The sequence below is a fragment of the Heteronotia binoei genome, chromosome 7 (assembly GCF_032191835.1).
Source record: "Heteronotia binoei isolate CCM8104 ecotype False Entrance Well chromosome 7, APGP_CSIRO_Hbin_v1, whole genome shotgun sequence".
Classification (NCBI taxonomy): Eukaryota; Metazoa; Chordata; class Lepidosauria; order Squamata; family Gekkonidae; genus Heteronotia; species Heteronotia binoei.
In genome coordinates this window covers 5,514,354-5,534,606 of record NC_083229.1, presented here as the reverse complement: position 1 = coordinate 5,534,606, position 20,253 = coordinate 5,514,354, and the positions used below count along the sequence as shown (strand labels likewise).

General features: G+C 46.8%; 1 protein-coding gene across 1 annotated transcript in view; it reads right to left on the bottom strand.

Annotated features, from left to right (window-relative positions):
* Positions 1–19,119, bottom strand: part of LOC132574825 (DNA topoisomerase 1-like) — a 63,201-nt gene extending 44,082 nt beyond the window's left edge. The window contains exons 1-5 of the mRNA XM_060243056.1: positions 19,055–19,119; positions 14,746–14,865; positions 6,368–6,430; positions 4,885–4,960; positions 797–1,335 (exon numbers count right to left, since the gene is read on the bottom strand). Of these exons, the coding sequence (XP_060099039.1) occupies positions 797–1,335; positions 4,885–4,960; positions 6,368–6,430; positions 14,746–14,865; positions 19,055–19,119 (863 nt within the window). The remainder of the gene's footprint in view (positions 1–796; positions 1,336–4,884; positions 4,961–6,367; positions 6,431–14,745; positions 14,866–19,054) is intronic.
* Positions 19,120–20,253: the final 1,134 nt, after the last annotated feature.

The window sequence follows — 20,253 nt, the reverse complement described above, 5'->3', positions numbered from 1 at the left end:
AGAGAAGAGAAAGAAAGAGAAAGAGAGAGAAAGAAAGAAGGAGAAAGAGAGCGAGAAAGAGAGCGAGAAAGAGAGAAAAAGAAAGAAAAAGAAAGAAAGAGAGAGAAAGAGAAAGAGAGAGAGAGAGAGAGAAAGAGAGAAAGAGAGAGAGAGAGAGAAAGAGAGAAAGAGAGAAAGAGAGAAAGAGAGAAAGAAGAGAAAGAGAGAAAGAGAGAAAGAGAGAAAGAAAGAAAGAAGAAAGAAAGAAAGAAAGAAAGAAAGAAAGAAAGAAAGAAAGAAAGAAAGAAAGAAAGAAAGAAAGAAAGAAAGAAAGAAAGAAAGAAAGAAAGAAAGAAAGAAAGAAAGAAAGAAAGAAAGAAAGAAAGAAAGTTCTAATATGTTTCTCTGGATTTCTTCAGTGCATTTTAAACAGCCCCCCCCCCCCAATGATAACCACAGCAGAAACTGTAACATGCCATTGAGCTTGGGTTGCCGGCTCCGGGACGGGAAATACTTGGGATATATTGTGGGTGGAGACTGGGGAGGGTGGGGACCTCAGAGGATACAATGCCACAGAGTCCACCATCCAAAGCAGCCGTTTTCTCCAGGGAACCGATCTCAGTCACCTGGGAGAGCAACTGTAATAGTGCAAGATCTCCAGGTACACCCTGGAGGCTGGCAACCCTAAGCTGAGCCCAAGTGAGGATTTGAATCCAAGTCTCCCAGCTCCTGGTCGCTGGTCTAAGACTGCATCTCACTGGCTTAACGCTAGACACTTCTCTCCAGGCGTTGGTGCTGCACTCCATCCCAAACTTACCACTTCCACTTCCCCTCCTCCACGTCGCTCTTCCCTGGTTCCCTCTCCTCCTTCTTCGGCCTCTTCTTCTTCCCACCTTTGCCCCCGTCTTTGGCTTTCCTCTTCCGGGACCCCTTCTCAGCCTTCTTTCCGCCTCTTCTGCTCTCACCCTCCTCTGCCACTTCCACTTTGCTCTTCTTCCTTTTCTTGGGCTTTTTTTCCTTCGACTCCTGGTCATCTTTTCCTTGAGAGCCTACCTTGGAGGGTATCCCCAGCATCCTCCCAACTCCCTCCTCTTCCTCCTCCAGGACCGATCTGGCCATCTCTTCACTCTCACTCTCTCGGTCCGGCAACCCCTTCTCTTCCTCGCGACCAGAATCCAGCTCAGCCTTCGCTTGAAATTTCCTCCCTTCCTTTCCAGTCTTTTTCAGTCGTTTCTCCTTCTTCTTTTCAGTCTTTGTTTCCTCTGTGATGGCTTTAAAATTCTGCTCTGGACCAGACGGGGCATCAGTGTCCAATTTGGAACAGACTGACACTTTCTTGGCTTGCTGCCCTGGCACCTTAAGGAAAAAAGACAGAGAAAGCACATAAAATTACCCACTCCTTAGCCCGTTTTTGGAAATCTGAACACATACCCTCAATTTCAGACTGGTTGTCTAAAGCTTGCGATTTTGCTGTTAGATAAAATTTCCTCCATCGTTCATGAAAGAGAGACTGGTGCTTTTGATTCCAACTTTGAAACCCTTTCGTTTCCTTTCCTCACTTACCTCTCTGATCTACCTAACACCCCGTGGTGGTCCTCTGTGGCGAAATCAATTCTTCTTATCGGATTCACCTTCTTCTTCTCCTATCCTTTCTTGTTCTTCTCAATCTTTTCAGTTTCTTTTCTTTTCTTTTTTTATGCACCACTACTTGTGACCATATTCTATCATTACTCTTCTTAGGGGTTCTGTTTTGTTATTGCTGGGGGGAAAGTGTAGATGACTGGGGAAGGCAATGGCAAACCACCCCGTCAAAAGTCTGCCGTGAAAACGTTGTGAAAGCAACGTCACCCCAGAGTCGGAAACGACTGGTGCTTGCGCAGGGGACCTTTCCTTGCCTTTCCTTTGTTATCTGGGCTTTTTTTTCACATATGTCTTACTGTATATATTGTTTCCTAACATCTATTTTAAAGTACTATGCAAAATACTTTTTAAAAACTATTTTTTATTATTATTCCCCACTGTATTGTTTCCATATGCAATTTTGTTATCTTTCTGGAAAAAATTCTAATAAAGTAATGCTAGTCTTGGGGGAGGGGGAAACGGGGGGGGGCAATTACCCGCTCCAAGCTTGAACACAGAGAGAGTGGGATACAAATGCAATAAAATAAATCCTGAACTCAAAATTATTCTAAAACACTTCTGTCTCGTTCCTCCCGACCTTACAGTAGCTCACCATAACATAAAGGCAGTAAGATTTTTATTCCGTATTGAATAAACTTGAAACTCTGCAAATTAAGCAGTGCCCTGCTGAATTCAATCGTAGAAGCTTTTATGTTCTTGAAGGGGATTAGATAAATTGATGGAAGAGAGGTCTATCAGCGAATACAAGCACAGTGACTGAGGGGAACCTCCACATTCAGAGGTACTCAGCCTCTGAATCCCAAAGCCAGGAGGCCACTCAGCCTCTGTGGCCTGTTTTAGACCTCTAAGAGAACTGCTTAGCCGCTTTGTGAGACCAAATGTAGGACTAGGGGTGTCCAAACTTGCTCAACAAGAGCCACATCAAATAAATGTCAGGTTTGAGAGCCACGGGACATGAACGTCAGATGTTTGAGACCCGTGAGACAGGAAGGAAGGAAGACAAATAGATGGAGGGAGGGAGAGGTGGAAAGAAAGCAACTTTAAATGCATTCTCCAAGCCACTGGTTGGCTTAGCTTGGAGAAGTGACTTAAAAAAGACAAATGCTTTCTCCAAGCAAGATGACAGGGTGGTGGGAGCTCCAAGAGCCACACAATATGTGTGAAAGAGCCACATGTGGCTCCCGAGCCACAGTTTGGCCACCCCTGGACTAGATGGATCCTTACTGGTCTGATCCAGCAAGGCTCTTTTTAATTGGGCTCTCCTTCCTCGGAGGTTTTTCAACAGAGGCTAGATGGCCATCTGACAGCAATGAAGATCCTGTGAATTTAGGGGGGAGGCTAGATGGCCATCTGACAGCAATGAAGATCCTGTGAATTTAGGGGGAGGGGTTTGTGAGTTTCCTGCATTGTGCAGGGGGTTGGACTCGATGACCCTGGAGGTCCCTTCCAACTCTATGGTTCTGATTCTAAGTTCTTAAGGTTCCATCCAGTTCAGCATTTTGTTTCTGACCAGATGCCTCGAATACCCAAAGCAGAACTACAGAGGGGCACAGCTGCTGGCATGCAGAGGTACACAGTACATGCAGGTTCTGAGGTTTAACTGTTGTGGTTCATAGCCAGAGACGGTTCTCTCTTCTTGTGGATTTGTCTCATCCCTCTTTAAAGTCATCTAAGCTAGCAGCCACTGACAGCACGCCATGGCAGTGAGTTCCACAAGTTAATGAATGCATCTCATGAAGAAGCACTTTCTTCTGTGTGCCCACCGGCTTCACGGGGTATCCCAGAGTTCTTGCCTTTTGGGAAGGGAGGGTAAAAAAAAACTATCCACTTTCTCTGCCCATGAACAACTTAAGAAACCTCTAATGTCCCCTTCCCTTTGTTTTATTTCCCTCCCAAACTCCTTGAGCTTGAAATTTCAAAAAAAAAAAAATTAGATATTGATACCCTACTTTTCTCCCCAGTGGGCACCCAAAGTAGTTTACAACATTAGGGTTTGTAGAATCTTTCGGGCTCAAGTGCCATGTTCTACTGGAGAAAGTTTTTCTTCCAGACGTTTCGTTCTCGGCTGGGGAGAACATCCTCAGTGGCGTTGCAGCCGGAGCAGGCGCTCTGACCTTCTTGGCTGCTGTGCATTGAGTGAGGCCAGAGCTGCTGAGAGCTGCTATTTCTAGGCTGGAGGGGGTGTGGTGAAAGGGCAATAGGTTTGTGGATGTGCCCATTGTTTGGTGGGGCTTCCTGGAAGGGTAGTGATAAGGAAACAATGGGCACATCCACAAACCTATTGCCCTTTCACCACACCCCCTCCAGCCTAGAAATAGCAGCTCTCCAGCAGCCCTGGCCTCACTCAATGCACAGCAGCCAAGAAGGTCAGAGCGCCTGCTCCGGCTGCAACGCCACTGAGGATGTTCTCCGCAGCCGAGAACGAAACGTCTGGAAGAAAAACTTTCTCCAGTAGAACATGGCACTTGAGCCCGAAAGATTCTACAAACTCTAATGATGTTACCAACCATGAAAACCTGAAATCTTTGATAGTTTACAACATCATTCTTCTTATGAACATATGAAGCTGCCTTCTACTGAATCAGACCCTGGATCCATCAAAGTCAGTATTGTCTACTCAGACTGGCAGTGGCTCTCCAGGGTCTCAAGCTGAGGTTTTTCATGCTTATTTGCCTGGAGCCTTTTTAGTTGGAGATGCCAGGGATTGAACCTGGGACCTTCTGCTTACCAAACAGTTGCTCTACTACTGAGCCACCATCCCTTCCTCTGCTTCTAGTCCTTAAGAGTGCAAAAACGTAGGCCTGAACTCAAAAGGGCAATAGGTGACGAACTCTCAGAAGCTCAGAGGAAGTCAAAAAGATTTTTTTAAAAGGGCAAAGCGAACAGCCAAAGAAAAGAAATTATGCAAAATAAGTAGTCATGCGCAGTGTTCCCTCTAAGCTCTGGAATCTTGTGAGCAAAAATTCTACTTTGTGAGCTACTGGCATTAAAGCTGTGAGCTGCTGCATCAATTAGTTTGGCTCTGGGGCCATTTTTCCTGAGACAAAAATGCGTGAGCTGGAGGCTAGAAAATTGTGAGCTAGTTCACACTAACGCAGCTTAAAGGGAACGCTGGTCACGTGCCAGCGCATGTAATTTATGCAGCTGCGGAATCTCTGCTTTTCTTGGCGCAGAATTAAGGTGGCATTGGTGCAAAATTCACCAGCCATTACCCAAACTTTGTGAGATCTTCAAGTTCAGGCTCCCAAATCCAATGTTACTTACAGCATTGTTGTCCTCTGAAGTCACACACGTCTCTTCTTCAGTTTCCAGCTTGATTTTTTTTGCCCTCGGCTCTACACTAGTAAGGCAAACAGAGCACAAGAAGACCCTTAGAGACATGCTTTAGAACAGGGGTGTCAAACATGTGGTCCGGGGACTGAATCAGGCCCCCAGAGGGCTCCTATCAGGCCCCCAAGCAACTGGCTGTCGCCTGCTTCCTTCTCCCTCTCTCTTGCTTCCTTCTGCGTAACAGCTTGCTTTGCAAGGCTTAACCAATCGCACAGGAGCTACCGAGAAAAGCCTCTATTTTTCTCCACTGGCTGAGGCTCCTCCCTTGGGGAGGAACAGCATGCTTTGGTCTCTCAATTGCACAGCAGAGCTACTAAGCCAAGCCTCTCTCCTTCTATTGGCTGAGGCTCCTCCCCCTCCTGCTCCCCTGCGGAAGGAAGGAAAGAGCCAGAGCTTCCTTTCCCCAGTTCCCTGGATTTCACAAGAGAGAATCAAAGCAAGCACCTTTAAGGCCAATGAATGCTGATGTTTTAAGCACGTTTTTTAAAAAACAATCTTTTAATTGTGTGCGTTTGTGCGCTTTATAAAGTTTACATCTCTGATACTTGGCATTACATTTTATGACTCTTCGGGAGACAAAGCACTTACTTCCTTTTATCTGGTCTCCACCTACGGCTCATTAATTTCATAGAATGCCTATGAGTTTGGAAGTACGTCCCACATCCAAACGTCTGAGAAGCGCTATTCTAAAGGGAGGTCTTCCATCTGCTTGTCCTGCAGCCCCTCTTTGTAACCTGAGAACCTGCTAACCCTGCCATAGTTCTCTTCATGACCCTATTAAGACCGAAAGAAACCAGAGGCAGAACTTCAGAGAACACTCCCCATTTCTTTTCTGATTCTCCTGTTGAAGCACCCTGGCAAGGAAGGCCTTTGCAGCAGCCTTGCTACCTTTTGTTTCTCTTCACCTTCCTTTGCTGTGTGGAGAACCTATCCCCCCTCCCCCAAAAATCCACACTGCTTCTATGACTGATGCACACTTGTGGAAACTGTCTGGAAATTCAACCACAAAAGACCACGTTGGGGTTTGCTCCCCTCTCCCCCTTCCCCCACAAGAACAACCTGGAATCATAGAGTTGGAAGGGGCCATAGAGGCCAACTAGTCCAACCCCCTGCTCAATGCAGGATCATAGAGTTAGAAGGGACCCCCATGGGTCATCTAGTCCATCTAATAGCCACTGATGGACCTCTGCTCCAGATGTTTATCCAGCTGTTCCAAAAGGAACAGCTCCCTGCCCTCCTCTAAGGGACAGCCCTTCAAAGACTTCAAGAGAGCAATTCCCATCCCCCCCTCCACTTTTCCAGACTGAACCTTCCCAAGTCAGGTGGGCAGCCATGTTGGTGTGAAGCAGTAGAACAAAGCAAGAGTCAAGACACCAGGTGTGGCCTGACCGATGCAGTGTACCTATCCTTCTTTTACCTCTGAGAAGGAACGCTGTTGTGGCCATTGCAGGTAGAGAAGTCCGTTGCATCTTTGAGGCCTCTGGGAGAGAAAAAGCGCCTTTGTCAAAGATGGGAACAGGGATGCTATGGTGGCACAAGGCAACTGACACACTAAATACAGAAGTCCCCCAACATGGTGCCTTTTGGCAATATGGGCACCCACCACACTTCTTTTGGCACCCACCAAGTGAACAGGGTCAGCTGGGTCTTATGCCCAGCAAGGCCTTGGGTTGTTAGAGATATAACTGACTGTGCAGATTTTTTCTAAAAAAAAATTGGCAAGAAGAAGATGATATTGGATTTATACCCCACCCTTCAATCTGAATCTCAGAGTCTCAGGCCGGCTCACAATCTCCTTTCCCTTCCTCACCCACAATCAGACACCCCGTGAGGTGGGTAGGACTGAAAGAGCTCTGACAGAAACTGCTGTTTCAAGGACACCTCTGTGAGAGCTATGGCTGACCCAAAGCCATTCCATCAACTGCATGTGGAGGAGTGGGGAATCAAAGATGATGATGATGTTGGATTTCTATCCCGCCATCCACTCCAAATCTCAGAGTCTCAGAGCGGCTCACAATCTTCTTTACCTTCTCCCACCACAACAGACACCCTGTGAGGTGGGTGGGGCTGAGAAAGCTCTCACAGCATAAGAACATAAGAGAAGCCATGTCGGATCAGGCCAATGGCCCATCCAGTCCAACACTCTGTGTCACACAGTGGCCAATATATGTGTGTGTGTGTGTGTGTGTATATACATACACACACATATACATACATACACATACACACAAACACATATATATACACACACACTGTGGCTAATAGCCACTGATGGACCTCTGCATAAGAGAAGCCATGTCGGATCAGGCCAATGGCCCATCCAGTCCAACACTCTGTGTCACACAGTGGCCAATATATGTGTGTGTGTGTATATACACACACACACACACACACATATACATACATACACATACACACACACACGCACACTGTGGCTAATAGCCACTGATGGACCTCTGCTCCATATTTTTATCCAATCCCCTCTTAAAGCTGGCTATGCTTGTAGCCACCACCACCTCCTGTGGGCTGAGGTTTCAAGGACAACCTCTGCAAGAGCTCTGGCTGACCCAAGGCCATCCCAGCAGCTGCAAGTGAGGCAACAGCTGCCACCAAAGGACAAGGATCTCTCCACCACGTTACTGAACTTTAGCCGTGGTGACCATTTGGGTAGCTGGCTCCACGTCCTGAGGCAACCATACAGCGGCATCCATTCTGTTGCTGGGCCAACCACCCCATCTCAGAATTCCAAATGTGCTCACAGGCTCAAAAAAGATTGAAGACCCCTGATCTAAACGGTGAAGATGGAGGACATTATAATACTGCAAGTCAGGGACTTCTGAGATTATGAGCAAGAAAACTCCCTTGGGGCACCCATAACCCCCTCCATAATGCTTGCTTCCAGGAGTCAATTCCTCTCCAACTTGTAGAATCATAGAGTTGGGAGGGATCACCAGGGTCATCTAGAATCATGGAATCATAGAGTTGGAAGGGACCACCAGGGTCATCTAGAATCATAGAATTGGAAGGGACCACCAGGGCCATCTAGAATCATGGAATCATAGAGTTGGAAGGGACCACCAGGGTCATCTAGAATCATGGAATCATAGAGTTGGAAGGGACCACCAGGGTCATCTAGAATCATAGAATTGGAAGGGACCACCAGGGCCATCTAGAATCATGGAATCCTAGAGTTGGAAGGGACCTCCAGGGTCAAATAGTCCAACCCCCTGCACAATGCAGGAAACTCACAAATACCTCTCCCCAACACACTCCATGCCCAGAAGATGGCAAAAGCCAAACTGGTCCAGAGAAAAAATTGCTTCCTGACCCCAAAGTGTCAATCAACATTTCCCTGGGCACGTAAGAAAGGGTCACGAGAACTAAGCCCTGAGGTAACCCTTCCTGCCCTCCTCCCCATGATCTGCCTGAGTTCACAGAATCAGCCTTGCTGTCAGATGATTCGACCACACTGGATGTCTGGGGCCCACTTTCAGCTGTGTAAAGCGCAGTGACCCCGAATGTGGCCCCTAGAAGATAGAAGAAGATGATATTGGATTTATATCCCGCTCTCCCACTCAAAGAGTCTCAGAGCGGCTCACAATCTCCTTTACCTTCCTCCCCCACAACAGACACCCCTGTGAGGTGGGTGGGGCTGGAGAGGGCTCTCACAGCATCTGCCCTTTCAAGGACAACCTCTGCCAGAGCTCTGGCTGACCCAAGGCCATTCCAGCAGGTGCAAGTGGAGGCGTGGGGAATCAAACCCAGTTCTCCCAGATAAGAGAGCTCTGGCTGACCCAAGGCCATGCTAGCAGGTGCAAGTGGAGGAGTGGGGAATCAAACCTGGTTCTCCCAGATAAGAGTCCGCACACTTAACCACTACACCAAACTGGCTCTCCTACGGACACCATTCAGGCACTACCGTTTTAGGTAGATTCCACACTCCTCCACTTGGCACCTGCTGGAGTGGCCTTGGGTCAGTCATAGCTCTGCAGAGGTTGTTCTTGAAAGGGCACCCTCTCAGCCCCACCCACCTCACAGGGTGTCTGTTGTGGGCGGAGAAGATATAGGACAGGGGTGAACCAACAGTAGCTCTCCAGATGTTTTTTTGCCTACAACTCGCATCACCCCCAACCAGCATGGGCAATGGCTGGGGCTGATGGGAGTTGTAGGCAAAAAACATCTGGAGAGCTACTGTTGGCCACCCCTAACATAGGAGATTGTGAGCCGCTCTGAGTCTCTGATTCAGAGAGAAGGGCGGGGTATAATCTGCAATTCTTCTTCTTCTTAAATATAGTCCCATCCTGCTTCTCCGTCAAAGAAACTCCAGACGCGTCACAGTGCTGCTGCTCGAGTGTTTGTCAATGCCCATTTCCACTTTCCCCAAAGCAAAAAGTTAAGCCTTTACCAGCTGATTCACTGGCGGCACTGTTTCTGTTTGACCTAGGTTTAAACAAGTCACAATGGGGACGGTTTTGAAGACGATGTCTCACCTGGATGGGTTCTCCCTTTTGAGCGAAGGTGACTGAGACGGGCTGACTCACAATTCTCCTGGAAGAGAAATAGGCACAGTGAGACCTGAGAAGTTCACAGAAGGCTTGAAAGACTAGGTCCCTGTACAGGGATTTCACAGATTCTAAAACAGAAATAGTATTCTTCAGATGCCTGAAGAAGCGCACCTACACACAAAAGCTTATACCCAGAATTAAACTTTGCTGACCTTAGAAGGTGCCACAGGACTCAAACTTGTTCAATATGGCTAGCACTAGTGTTTCCGAGGAAGGAAGGAAGGAAGGAAGGAAGGAAGGAAGGAAGGAAGGAAGGAAGGAAGGAAGGAAGGAAGGAAGGAAGGAAGGAAGGAAGGAAGGAAGGAAGGAAGGAAGGAAGGAAGGAAGGAAGGAAGGAAGGAAGGAAGGAAGGAAAGAAAGAAAGAAAGAAAGAAAGAAAGAAAGAAAGAAAGAAAGAAAGAAAGGAAAGAAAGAAAGAAAAGAAAGAAAGAAAAGAAAGAAAGAAAGAAAGAAAGAAAGAAAGAAAGAAGAGGAAGATGAAAGAAAGAAAGAAAGAAAGAAAGAAAGAAAGAAAGAAAGAAAGAAAGAAAGAAAGAAAGAAAGAAAGAAAGAAAGAAAGAAAGAAGAGGAAGATGAAAGAAAGAAAGAAAGGAAGGAAGGAAGAAAGAAAGAAAGAAAGAAAGAAGAAAGAAAGAAAGAAGAAAGAAAGAAAGAAAGAAAGAAAGAAAGAAAGAAAGAAAGAAAGAAAGAAAGAAAGAAAGAGAAGTAAGAAAGAAAGAAAGAAAAGAAAGAAAGAAAGAAAGAAAGAAAGAAGAAAGAAAGAAGAGGAGATGAAGAAGAAAGAAAGAAAAAGAAAGAAAGAAAGAAAAGGAAGGAAGAAAGAAGAAAGAAAGAAAGAAGAAGAAAGAAAGAAAGAAAGAAAGTAAGAAAGAAAGAAAGAAAGAAAGAAAGAAAGAAAGAAAGAAGAGGAAGATGAAAGAAAGAAAGAAAGAAAGAAAGAAAGAAAGATAGAAAGAAAGAAAGAAAGAAAGAAAGAAAGGAAGGAAGAAAGAAAGTAAAGAAAGAAAGAAAGAAAGAAAGAAAGAAAGAAGAAAGAAAGAAAGAAAGAAAGAAAGAAATAAAGAAAGAAAGAAAGAAAGAAAGAATGAAAGAAAGAAAGAAAGAAAAGAAAGAAAGAAAGAAAGAAAGAAGAAGAAAGAGGAAGATGAAAGAAATAAGATGAAGACGAAGAAGAAGATGACGACGACACTGGATTTGTATTCTGCCCTCCACTCCAAATCTCAGAGTGCCCTCACAATCTCCTTTACCTTCCTCTCCACAACAGACACCCTGTGAGGTAGGTGGGGCTGAGAGGGCTCTCCCACAAGCTGCACACCCCCGATGCAGCCAATCCTCCAAGAGCTTACCAAAAAAAGCCCACATCAGTGAAGTGTGGCCTAATATACAAAGGAGCTACTGCTAGAACTCCACCCCGGGAATCACTCGCTGGTTTCCTTTTGCACCTGACTCCTTCCTCAAGCTGCAGCTCCAGTTTTTGGGGGACGCACCTCAGGGCTTTGGGGGCTTCTCTTCCTCAACGTGTCGGGCGTGTCTTCTGCCTTCTGGCATGCAACTCGGCTTCTCTTGGTCTCCTCTGGCTTGAGAGAGCTTCTTAGCAGAAGGAGAAAGAGAGGGGTCAGATTCGGAGTGTCTGCTTGATGCCGACCACAAATACACACAAAGTTGCCTTCTACTGAATCAGACCCTTGCAGTCCATCAAGGTCAGTCTTGTCTACTCAGACTGGCAGCAGCTCTCCAGGGTCCCAGGTGGAGGTAAATTCTTCTTTCTTTTTTAACAATAAATAACTTCAATTAAAATTTGATATATAATATAGATTACAAACATATAGAAATATCATCATCCTCAGAACATAAGAACCTAAAAGAAGCCCTGTTGGATCAGGCCAATGGCCCATCCAGTCCAACACTCTGTGCCACACATTAAGAACATACGAGAAGCCATGTTGGATCAGGTCAGTGGCCCATCAGTCCAACACTCTGCGTCACACATAAGAACATAGAGAAGCCATGCTGGATCAGGCCAATGGCCCCTTCAGTCCAACACTCTGTGTCACACGTAAGAACATAAGAGAAGCCATGTTGGATCAGGCCAATGGCCCATCCAGTCCAACACTCTGTGTCACACATAAGAACATAAGAGAAGCCCTGTTGGATCAGGCCAATGGCCCATCCAGTCCAACACTCTGTGTCACACGTAAGAACATAAGAGAAGCCATGTTGGATCAGGCCAATGGCCCATCCAGTCCAACACTCTGTGTCACACATAAGAACATAAGAGAAGCCCTGTTGGATCAGGCCAATGGCCCATCCAGTCCAACACTCTGTGTCACACATAAGAACATAAGAGAAGCCATGTTGGATCAGGCCAATGGCCCATCCAGTCCAACACTCTGTGTCACACATAAGAACATAAGAGAAGCCATGTTGGATCAGGCCAATGGCCCATCCAGTCCAACACTCTGTGTCACACATAAGAACATAAGAGAAGCCGTGTTGGATCAGGCCAATGGCCCATCCAGTCCAACACTCTGTGTCACACATAAGAACATAAGAGAAGCCCTGTTGGATCAGGCCAATGGCCCATCCAGTCCAACATCTGTGTCACATAAGAACCTAAGAGAAGCCATGTTTGATCAGGCCAATGGCCCATCCAGTCCAACACTCTGTCACACATAAGAACATAAGAGAAGCCATGTTGGATCAGGCCAATGGCCCCTCCAGTCCAACACTCTGTGTCATGTAAGAACATGAGAGAAGCCATGTTGGAGCAGGCGAATGGCCCATCCAGTCCAATACTCTGTGTCACACAGTGGTGGAAAAAAAAAAACCAAGTGCCATCAGGAGGTTCACAAGTGGGGCTAGAAGCCCTTCCACTTTGCCGGCCCCCACCCAAAGAACCACGAATACAGAGCATCACTTCCCCCGACAGTGCCAACAAAAAGCCATGGCTAACAGCCACTGATGGACTTCTGCTCCATATTTTTATCCAATCCCCTCTTGAAGCTGGCTATGCTTGTAGCCGCCGCCACCTCCTATGGCAGTGAATTCCACATGTTAATCACCCTTTGGGTGAAGAAGTACTTCCTTTTATCCATTCTAACCCAACTGCTCGGCAATTTCATTGAGTGTCCACGAGTTCTTGTATTGTGAGAAAAGGACTTCTTTCTCTACTTTCTCCATCCCATGAATAATCTTATAAACCTCTATCATGTCACCCCGCAGTCAACGTTTCTCCAAGCTAAAGAGCCCCAAGCATTTCAACCTTTTTTCATAGGGAAAGTGTCCCAATCCATTAATCATTCTAGTTGCCCTTTTCTGCACTTTTTCCAATGCTATAATATCCAGGGCTTTTTTTGTAGCAGGAACTCCTTTGCCTATTAGGCCATAGACCCCTGATGTAGCCAATCCTCCAAGAGCTTACAGGGCTCACATTACAGGGCCTACTGTAAGCTCCAGGAGGATTGGCTGCATCAGGAGGGTGTGGCCTAATACGCAAAGGAGTTCCTGCTATTAAAAAAGCCCTGATCATACTACATCAAGAACAAGAGAAGTAATAATATTTATACTAAAGTTAAAACGAATTTCAAATGTGATCTTAAAGAGATATTAACACACAACTGAAGGAAAATATTTCAATGAGGGAAATCCCACTGTAATGAGGATATTTCTATATTGAAGCAAAGTAAGTTATTACTTTAAAGACTGTGTGAATAAATTTGATAAAACTCCCAAAAATAACAACTAATAATAATAATAATAATAATTCTTGCACTCGGAAGCAAGAGATAAGAAACTTGTGATAGTTGGAAGAGAAAAAAAGAATTCAAAAATGCATCCAGGAGCTATTTTCCCTCTCAGCTGCAGAGTCTTGTGAGCAACTGGCATGAAAGTTGTGAGCTGCAGCATAAATTAGTGTGCTCTGGGGCCATCCTTCCTGAGCTAAGACAAAAAAGGTGTGAGCTGGAGGCTAAAAATCTGTGAGCTAGCTCACACTAACTCAGCTCAGAGGGAGCACTGACCAGGAGTGATATGTATGATTAGATGGAAGGAGATATTTTCTACGCATGCATGAAGCTGCCTCATACTGAAATCCGACCTCGTTTTAGGCAAGAGCTCACAGGAGCAGAGCTCTGGAACCTTTAAATTTTATTGTGCTCTTTCTCTCCCCCCCCCCCACCCCCACCCCCAATACTTGCTTCTGGGTTCCATTGTTCATTAGGGAGGGACAGTGGCTCAGGGGAGGGACAGTGGCTCAACGGTAGAGCATCTGCTTGTTAAGCAGAAGGTCCCAGGTTCAATCCTCGGCATCTCCAACTAAAAAGGGTCCAGGCAAATAGGCGTGAAAAAACCTCAGCTGGAGAGCCGCTGCCAGTCTGCGTAGACAATACTGACTTTGATGGACCCAGGGTCCATATGTAACCCCTGCTGTGAGAGAGCTCTCCCAGAAGCTCACCTTTCAAGGCCAGAGTCTCAGAGCGGCTCACAATCTCCTTTCCCTTCCTCCCCCACAACAGACACCCTGTGAGGTGGGTGGGGCTGAGAGAGATCTCCCAGAAGCTGCCCTTTCAAGGCCAGAGTCTCAGAGCGGCTCACAACCTCCTTTACCTTCCTCCCCCACAATAGACACCCTGTGAGGTGGGTGGGGCTGGAGAGGGCTCTCACAGCAGCTGCCCTTTCAAGGACAACCTCTGCCAGAGCTATGGCTGACCCAAGGCCATCCCAGCAGGTGCAAGTGGTGGAGTGGGGAATCAAACCCACTTCTCCTAGATAAGAGTCCGCACACTTAACCACTACACCGAACTGGCTCTCAGATCCACCCTGTGAGGCCAGTGGGGCTGAGAGAGCTCTGACAGAAACTGCCCTTTCAAGGACAACTCTTGCAAGAGCTATGGCTGGCCCAAGGCCAAGCTATCAGGTGCAAGTGGAGGAGTGGGGAATCAAACCCGGTTCTCCCAGATAAGAGTCCGCACACTTAACCACTACACCAAGCTGGCTCTCCATAAAAAAGTCTCCAGCTAGACCTGGAAAATGGTTTTAAATGTTGGAACCCCCAAGTAAAACCCTGGGTGAAAAGAAAATTTTTTGCCCCGATGCCCAACAGTCAGTATGGAAAGTGCCAGGCAGGTCTCCCAGGGGGAAGACATGAAGATCAGAGCTGGGTACCTGAGCATGGGAAATACCTCAAGGAGGATCAGAGAAAACCGTATTAAAGGAAACAAAGAAAAGTTACCTGGAAATGGTATTCTCTTGCAACGGCTTCTCCTTTGACTGGCGCTTCTCCCTTGCCTCTCTCACCCTCGGCTGGTTTGGCTTTTCAGACATCCTTGACACAGCTCGGTCCTTCTTACTCCTTGAAAAAGTTCAGAGCAGAAAGATTAAGAAGACTCTATTCAAGATGTTCCACAGGTGGTATATCACACCAGTCCAGTTAGCGAAGATTAACCCAGGTCTATCTCCAAAATGTTGGAAATGCGGAGAAAAAAACGGGTACATTCTATCATTTATGGTGGACATGTAGTGAGGCAAAAAAATATTGGATTAGAGCTTATGAATTCCTGCAAGGAATGTTGAAAATGGGAATTCAGTTTAAGTCTGAAGTTATGTTGTTATCTCTGGTGAAGAAAGATGTGGTTAAAGATGATGCCCATTTGGCTATTTACACTCTTACTGCCGCGAGAATGTTATATGCAAAATATTGGAGATTAGAGAAAACCCCAAGTTTGGGAGAATTAATAGATAAGGTCTTACAAGCTGCAGAAGCAGATATACTTACGGCGATACTTAATGGGAAATCAAAAATATTGGCTAATCAAAAATGGGAGAAATTATATGTTTGGATACAAAATAGAGTTAACGATGAGAAAAGTAATGGGTTAAAAGGTATAAGAAATGACTAATAGAGGAGAGATATACAAAAAAGGATTGAATAGAATGTAAGAATATCAATCATTGTATAAATCTAAGATGTAATCCACCTTCTCTTTCTGTTTTAATAATTTGGTGGTCTTTTGTATTTGTTCAAATTTTGTTAAAATATTTTTTTAAAAATAAATTTATGAAACAGAATACAAAATAGACTGTAAGGAATAAGATGGAATGTAATTGTAGAATTTATAGTAATAAAATTCTTTGTTTGAGAAAAAAAAAGTCTCTGAAATAGGATTTGGAGATCAGATGAGATAATGCAGGGATGTTGGCTCAGTGGTAGAGCATCTGCTTGGGAAGCAGAAGGTCCCAGGTTCAATCCCTGGCATCTCCAAAAAAGGGTCCAGGCAGATAGGGGTGAAAAACCTCAGCTTGAGACCCTGGAGAGCCGCTGCCAGTCTGAGTAGACAATACTGACTTTGATGGACCCAGGGTCTGATTCAGTAGAAGGCAGCTTCATATGTTCATATGAACAATGGATCTCCCAAAACCTTTAGGGGAGGGACAGTGGCTCAGTAGTAGAGTACCTGCTTGGTAAGCAGAAGGTCCCAGGTTCAATCCCCGGCATTTCCAACTAAAAAGGGTCCAGGCAAGTAGGCGTGAAAAACCTCCGCTTGAGACCCTGGAGAGCCGCTGCCAGTCTGAGTAGACAATACTGACTTTGATGGACCCAGGGTCTGATTCAGTAGAAGGCAGCTTCATAGGTTCATATGTTTATAACCTTGCCGCCAGTGTTCCCTCTGAGCTGAGTTAGTGCGAGCAAGCACACAGTTTTTTAGTCTTCGGCTCACATGTTAGCTCAGGAAAAATGGCCCCAGAGCAATTTATGCAGTTGCTCACAGCTTTTATGCCAGTAGCTCACTGTCGTAACTCAGGGGGGTATTACCAATTGCTCCCACCCTCCCACGCCCTTCAGGCCTCCTTTAGCTTAAGCCAAATAATGGGCGTGAGGACCAGGCCTAGGGTTGCCAAGTCCAAATCAAGAAATACCTGGGGACTTTGGGGGTGGAGCCAGGAGACTTTGGGGCGGAGCCAGGAGCAAGGGTGTGACAAGCAGAATTGAACTTGGAGGGAGTTCTGGCCATCACATTTAAAGAGACAGCACACCTTTTAAAATGTCTTCCTTCCATAGGAAATAATGAAGGATAGGGGCACCTTCTTTTGGGGCTCATAGAATTGGACCCCCTGGTCCAATCATTTTGAAACTTGGGGGGTACTTTGGGGAGAGGCACTAGATACTATATTGAAAATTTGGTGCCTCTATCTCAAACAGCTCTTCCAGAGCCCCCGAAACCTCCAGATCAATTCCCCATTATATCCTATGAGAATCGATCTCCACATAGGGAATAATGAAGTGCTCAGCTGACGTTTCCCTCCTCCCCCCCGCCCCATTTCTGGCGACTCTGAAGCGAGGGATTGGCCTCTCTACTCATGACTTGCTGCCAGCTTCTTCAAAGTAACACAGACACACCATCCCAAGAGGAAGCCTTTCAATCGAAGACTGAAGCCTCCAAAGGCACATGGTCCTCTGGGGGCGGGGCTTCCCCCGCCAGCCAGTTGACTGGGAACGGGAAGGAGCCTGGGAAAGCGGAAGAACCCCCGCTGGAACTTGGGGATTGGCAAGCCTAACCAGGCAGAATGAACAACAGGGGGGAGAAAAGGTTTATTTCAAAGATCATTTCAGTGCAATATAAACTAACAAGGTGCATTAAACAGGAAAAAAGGTGAAGGGAAAAGAACAAATGCCCTAACATGTTTGGACTTACTGTCCCTACTCTAATACCAACACTGCGCCCCTTGGGTAAGGGATCTTTCCCCTGCTGCAAACTCTCTAGGTTACAGCCTGCCTCCAGTTCAGCCTTCCAGGAAAAGAACACCCCTTGCCTGGGCTTGGCTCTTTTGTAACTCCTAGGCAGGCTTCTCTGGAGCCTGTAGGCCTCACTAGGTCCAGGATCATGACACTCACAAAGTAGAGTTTTTGCTCACAAGTCTCCACAGCTCAAAAGGAAGTATTGCTTTCTGCCACCAACAGTACCAGCAAACATGGTCCCAAACACCATTCCCAGGTAGTCCCAAGACATTCTGGCCTCCCAGGTGCCTCCGGACCAGCTCCATATTCATCCTCCTTTGGGAAGCCAGGCTGTTCTACTGCCCCACCCCAAAATCTTGCAGCCAGTTTTTTATCTATTACATTTATATTTCACCTTTCCGCCCAGTGGGGACCCAAGGTGGCTTATGTCATTCTCCTCTCCTCCATTTTATCCTCACAACAACCCTGTAAGGTAGGTCAGACTGAGTGTGTGTGACCAGCCCAAGGTACCACAGGGAGTTGCAGCACTGTCCTCAGTCAGGGCTCAATGATAGCAAGGACTCCTCAAGAGAAGAGAAGCCCCGTTTAGCCGGCCTTGAGTTAATAGAAGCTGGCCAGCAGGAAAATGAGCTGCAGGCTTGTCAAGATTCACAGCCAACAGCTGGTGCAGAGCCATTGACACCCTCCTACCTTGATTTAGCAAGTGAACTTCTGTTGGCCTTCCCAGGTCACCAGTATCACCCACACCCTTAGAGCGCTGCAGATGGAGGCTGAGAACAGAGCCACAGACAAGACGACAAAGTGCACACCTCCTGGCCTGATACCAGCTGCTTGCTGATAGCAAAGATGCTTCTGAGCAGCTGGATGCAAGCATGATCCTTAAGTATGGGGCTATAAAAACCAGCCAAGAGAAGCTGTTAGGCATGGAAGCTATGAGTACAATAGATGCTAGGACACTGACTATACCTTGCCTGGCTTCTGGACCTCTGACCTTGGACGGAACCATACCGTTTTGCCTGACTTGTGGGCGTGAGCTGCAACCCCTCCCCAAACGACATTTCCATTCCCTTTGGACATACAAATCTGCTTTATACTGAATCAGGCCACTGGTCCACCAAGTTCAGTATTGTCTACTCTGATTGGACCTCAGGAAGAGACCTTTCCCATCACCTGCTCCCTCATCTTTTCAATCAGAGATGCTGGGAATTAAACCTGGGACATTCTTCATACCATGCAGATGCTCTACCACGGAACCCCTCTCCAGTGCGACCTGAAACCGCAACCTAGAATGTGCCTCACAATCCTTTGCTCTGCACTGTGCACAGGATTTGCCGATTGCAATGGAATCTGCCTCTGACACACAAAAGCACATGGCAGCTTTTTAATACTAGCAGCAACCTTCCAGAGACAGGGGCTGAAAGATTATCCACCCGAGATGGTTGAAGTGGAGATGGTAGGAACTGAATCACACAAGAAGCTGCCTCAAGATCAGTTCTGTCTACTCAGGTTGGCAGCGGCTGTCCAGGGTCCCAGGCTGAGGTCTTTCTCTTTGCCTGGTCCTTTTAACTGGAGATGCTGGGGATTGAACCTGGGACCTTCTGCATGCCAACCAGAGGCTCTGTCACTGAGCCACAGCCCCACCCCATGTTCCACCTGGTGCTTTCGGTCTACTCTTTGCCCTTTCCTGACTCCAGCTCCGTGCAGACACATTCCAACCTGCGCACCTTCCTCTCCTGCTCCCCTGAGCCCACGGGTACCGCCCAAAGACAAGCAGGCCGTCAACGCCTCGAGCCCCATGTCTCACCGGAAGCCGTCGTCCATCTTCTGAAGCGAAGCCTCCCGCCACTCCGGTTCAACAGCGCCCCCCATCGATCGCATGGCCAGATCTTCCCAATCAGTCATTTTGCAAGGTTACTTCTGCAAAAAAAACAAACGATGCATTAATAAAAATCTGTCGTCTGCTCCTCCTGCCCCTTCAAACGGCTCGATCCGGTCACATTCTGACAGCCGTGTCCCCTTGTCTTGGGAAATATTTACGCTTTACAAGCAGTCTTGATAATTCTGGTTTTCCTTCCCGCCGCCCCGCCCAGAGATGTTACTGCCTCTTCTACGGCTACGCCCGGTGATTTGCTCATAACCGCCTTCTAAGGGAAGCACTGTGACATCAGCAATCAACTCAACCAATCACCTTTGCTGTCCTTGCTAAGTCACTACGATGTAAGGTAACCCGTGGAACTACCACTGCTTTCCAGGCTACAGTGATTGCTTCAGCTGGAGAAAATGGAGGCGCTGGCTGGTGGACTCAAGAGTATTATTGCTTATTTATTATTTATATCCCTGATAGTTGTCTTTCTAATTTGCGTTCAAGGCAGATTCAACCAGTGGAATGGGACATTCAATCAACGGTGCAGCAGGTTTAGGGCCACAGAACCAACCAGCACTCTAAAAGCAGAACTGCTTTTAAATCAGGGGTGTCAAGCACGCAGCCCAGGGGCCAAATCAGGCCCCCAAAGGGCTCCTATCAGGCCCCCAAGCAGATGGCTGTCATCTGCTTCCTTCTCCCTCTCTCTTGCTTCCTTCTGCATCACAGCTTGCTTTGCCAGGTTTGCTCAATCGCACAGGAGCTACAGCCTCTGTTTTCTCCATTTGTTGAGGGGAGGAACGGGGGGAGCGACAGCTTGCTTTGCCAGGCTCTCTCAGTCGCACAGCAGAGCGACTGAGCCAAGCCTCTCTTCCTTCTATTGGCTGAGGCCCCTCCCCCTCCTGGTCCCCTGGGGAAGGAGGGAAAGAGCCAGAATTGCCTTTGCCCGGTTCCCTGGATCCCATGGGAGAAATACAAAGAAAGCACCTTTAAGACCAATGAGTACTAATGTTTTATGCATGTTTTATTTTTTAAGATTTTTTATGGCACCCATGGCCTGGCCCAACAAAATCTCATTTATGTCAGATCTGGCCCTCATGAGTTTGACACCCCTGTATTAAATACTGGAAAAACTACAAAGT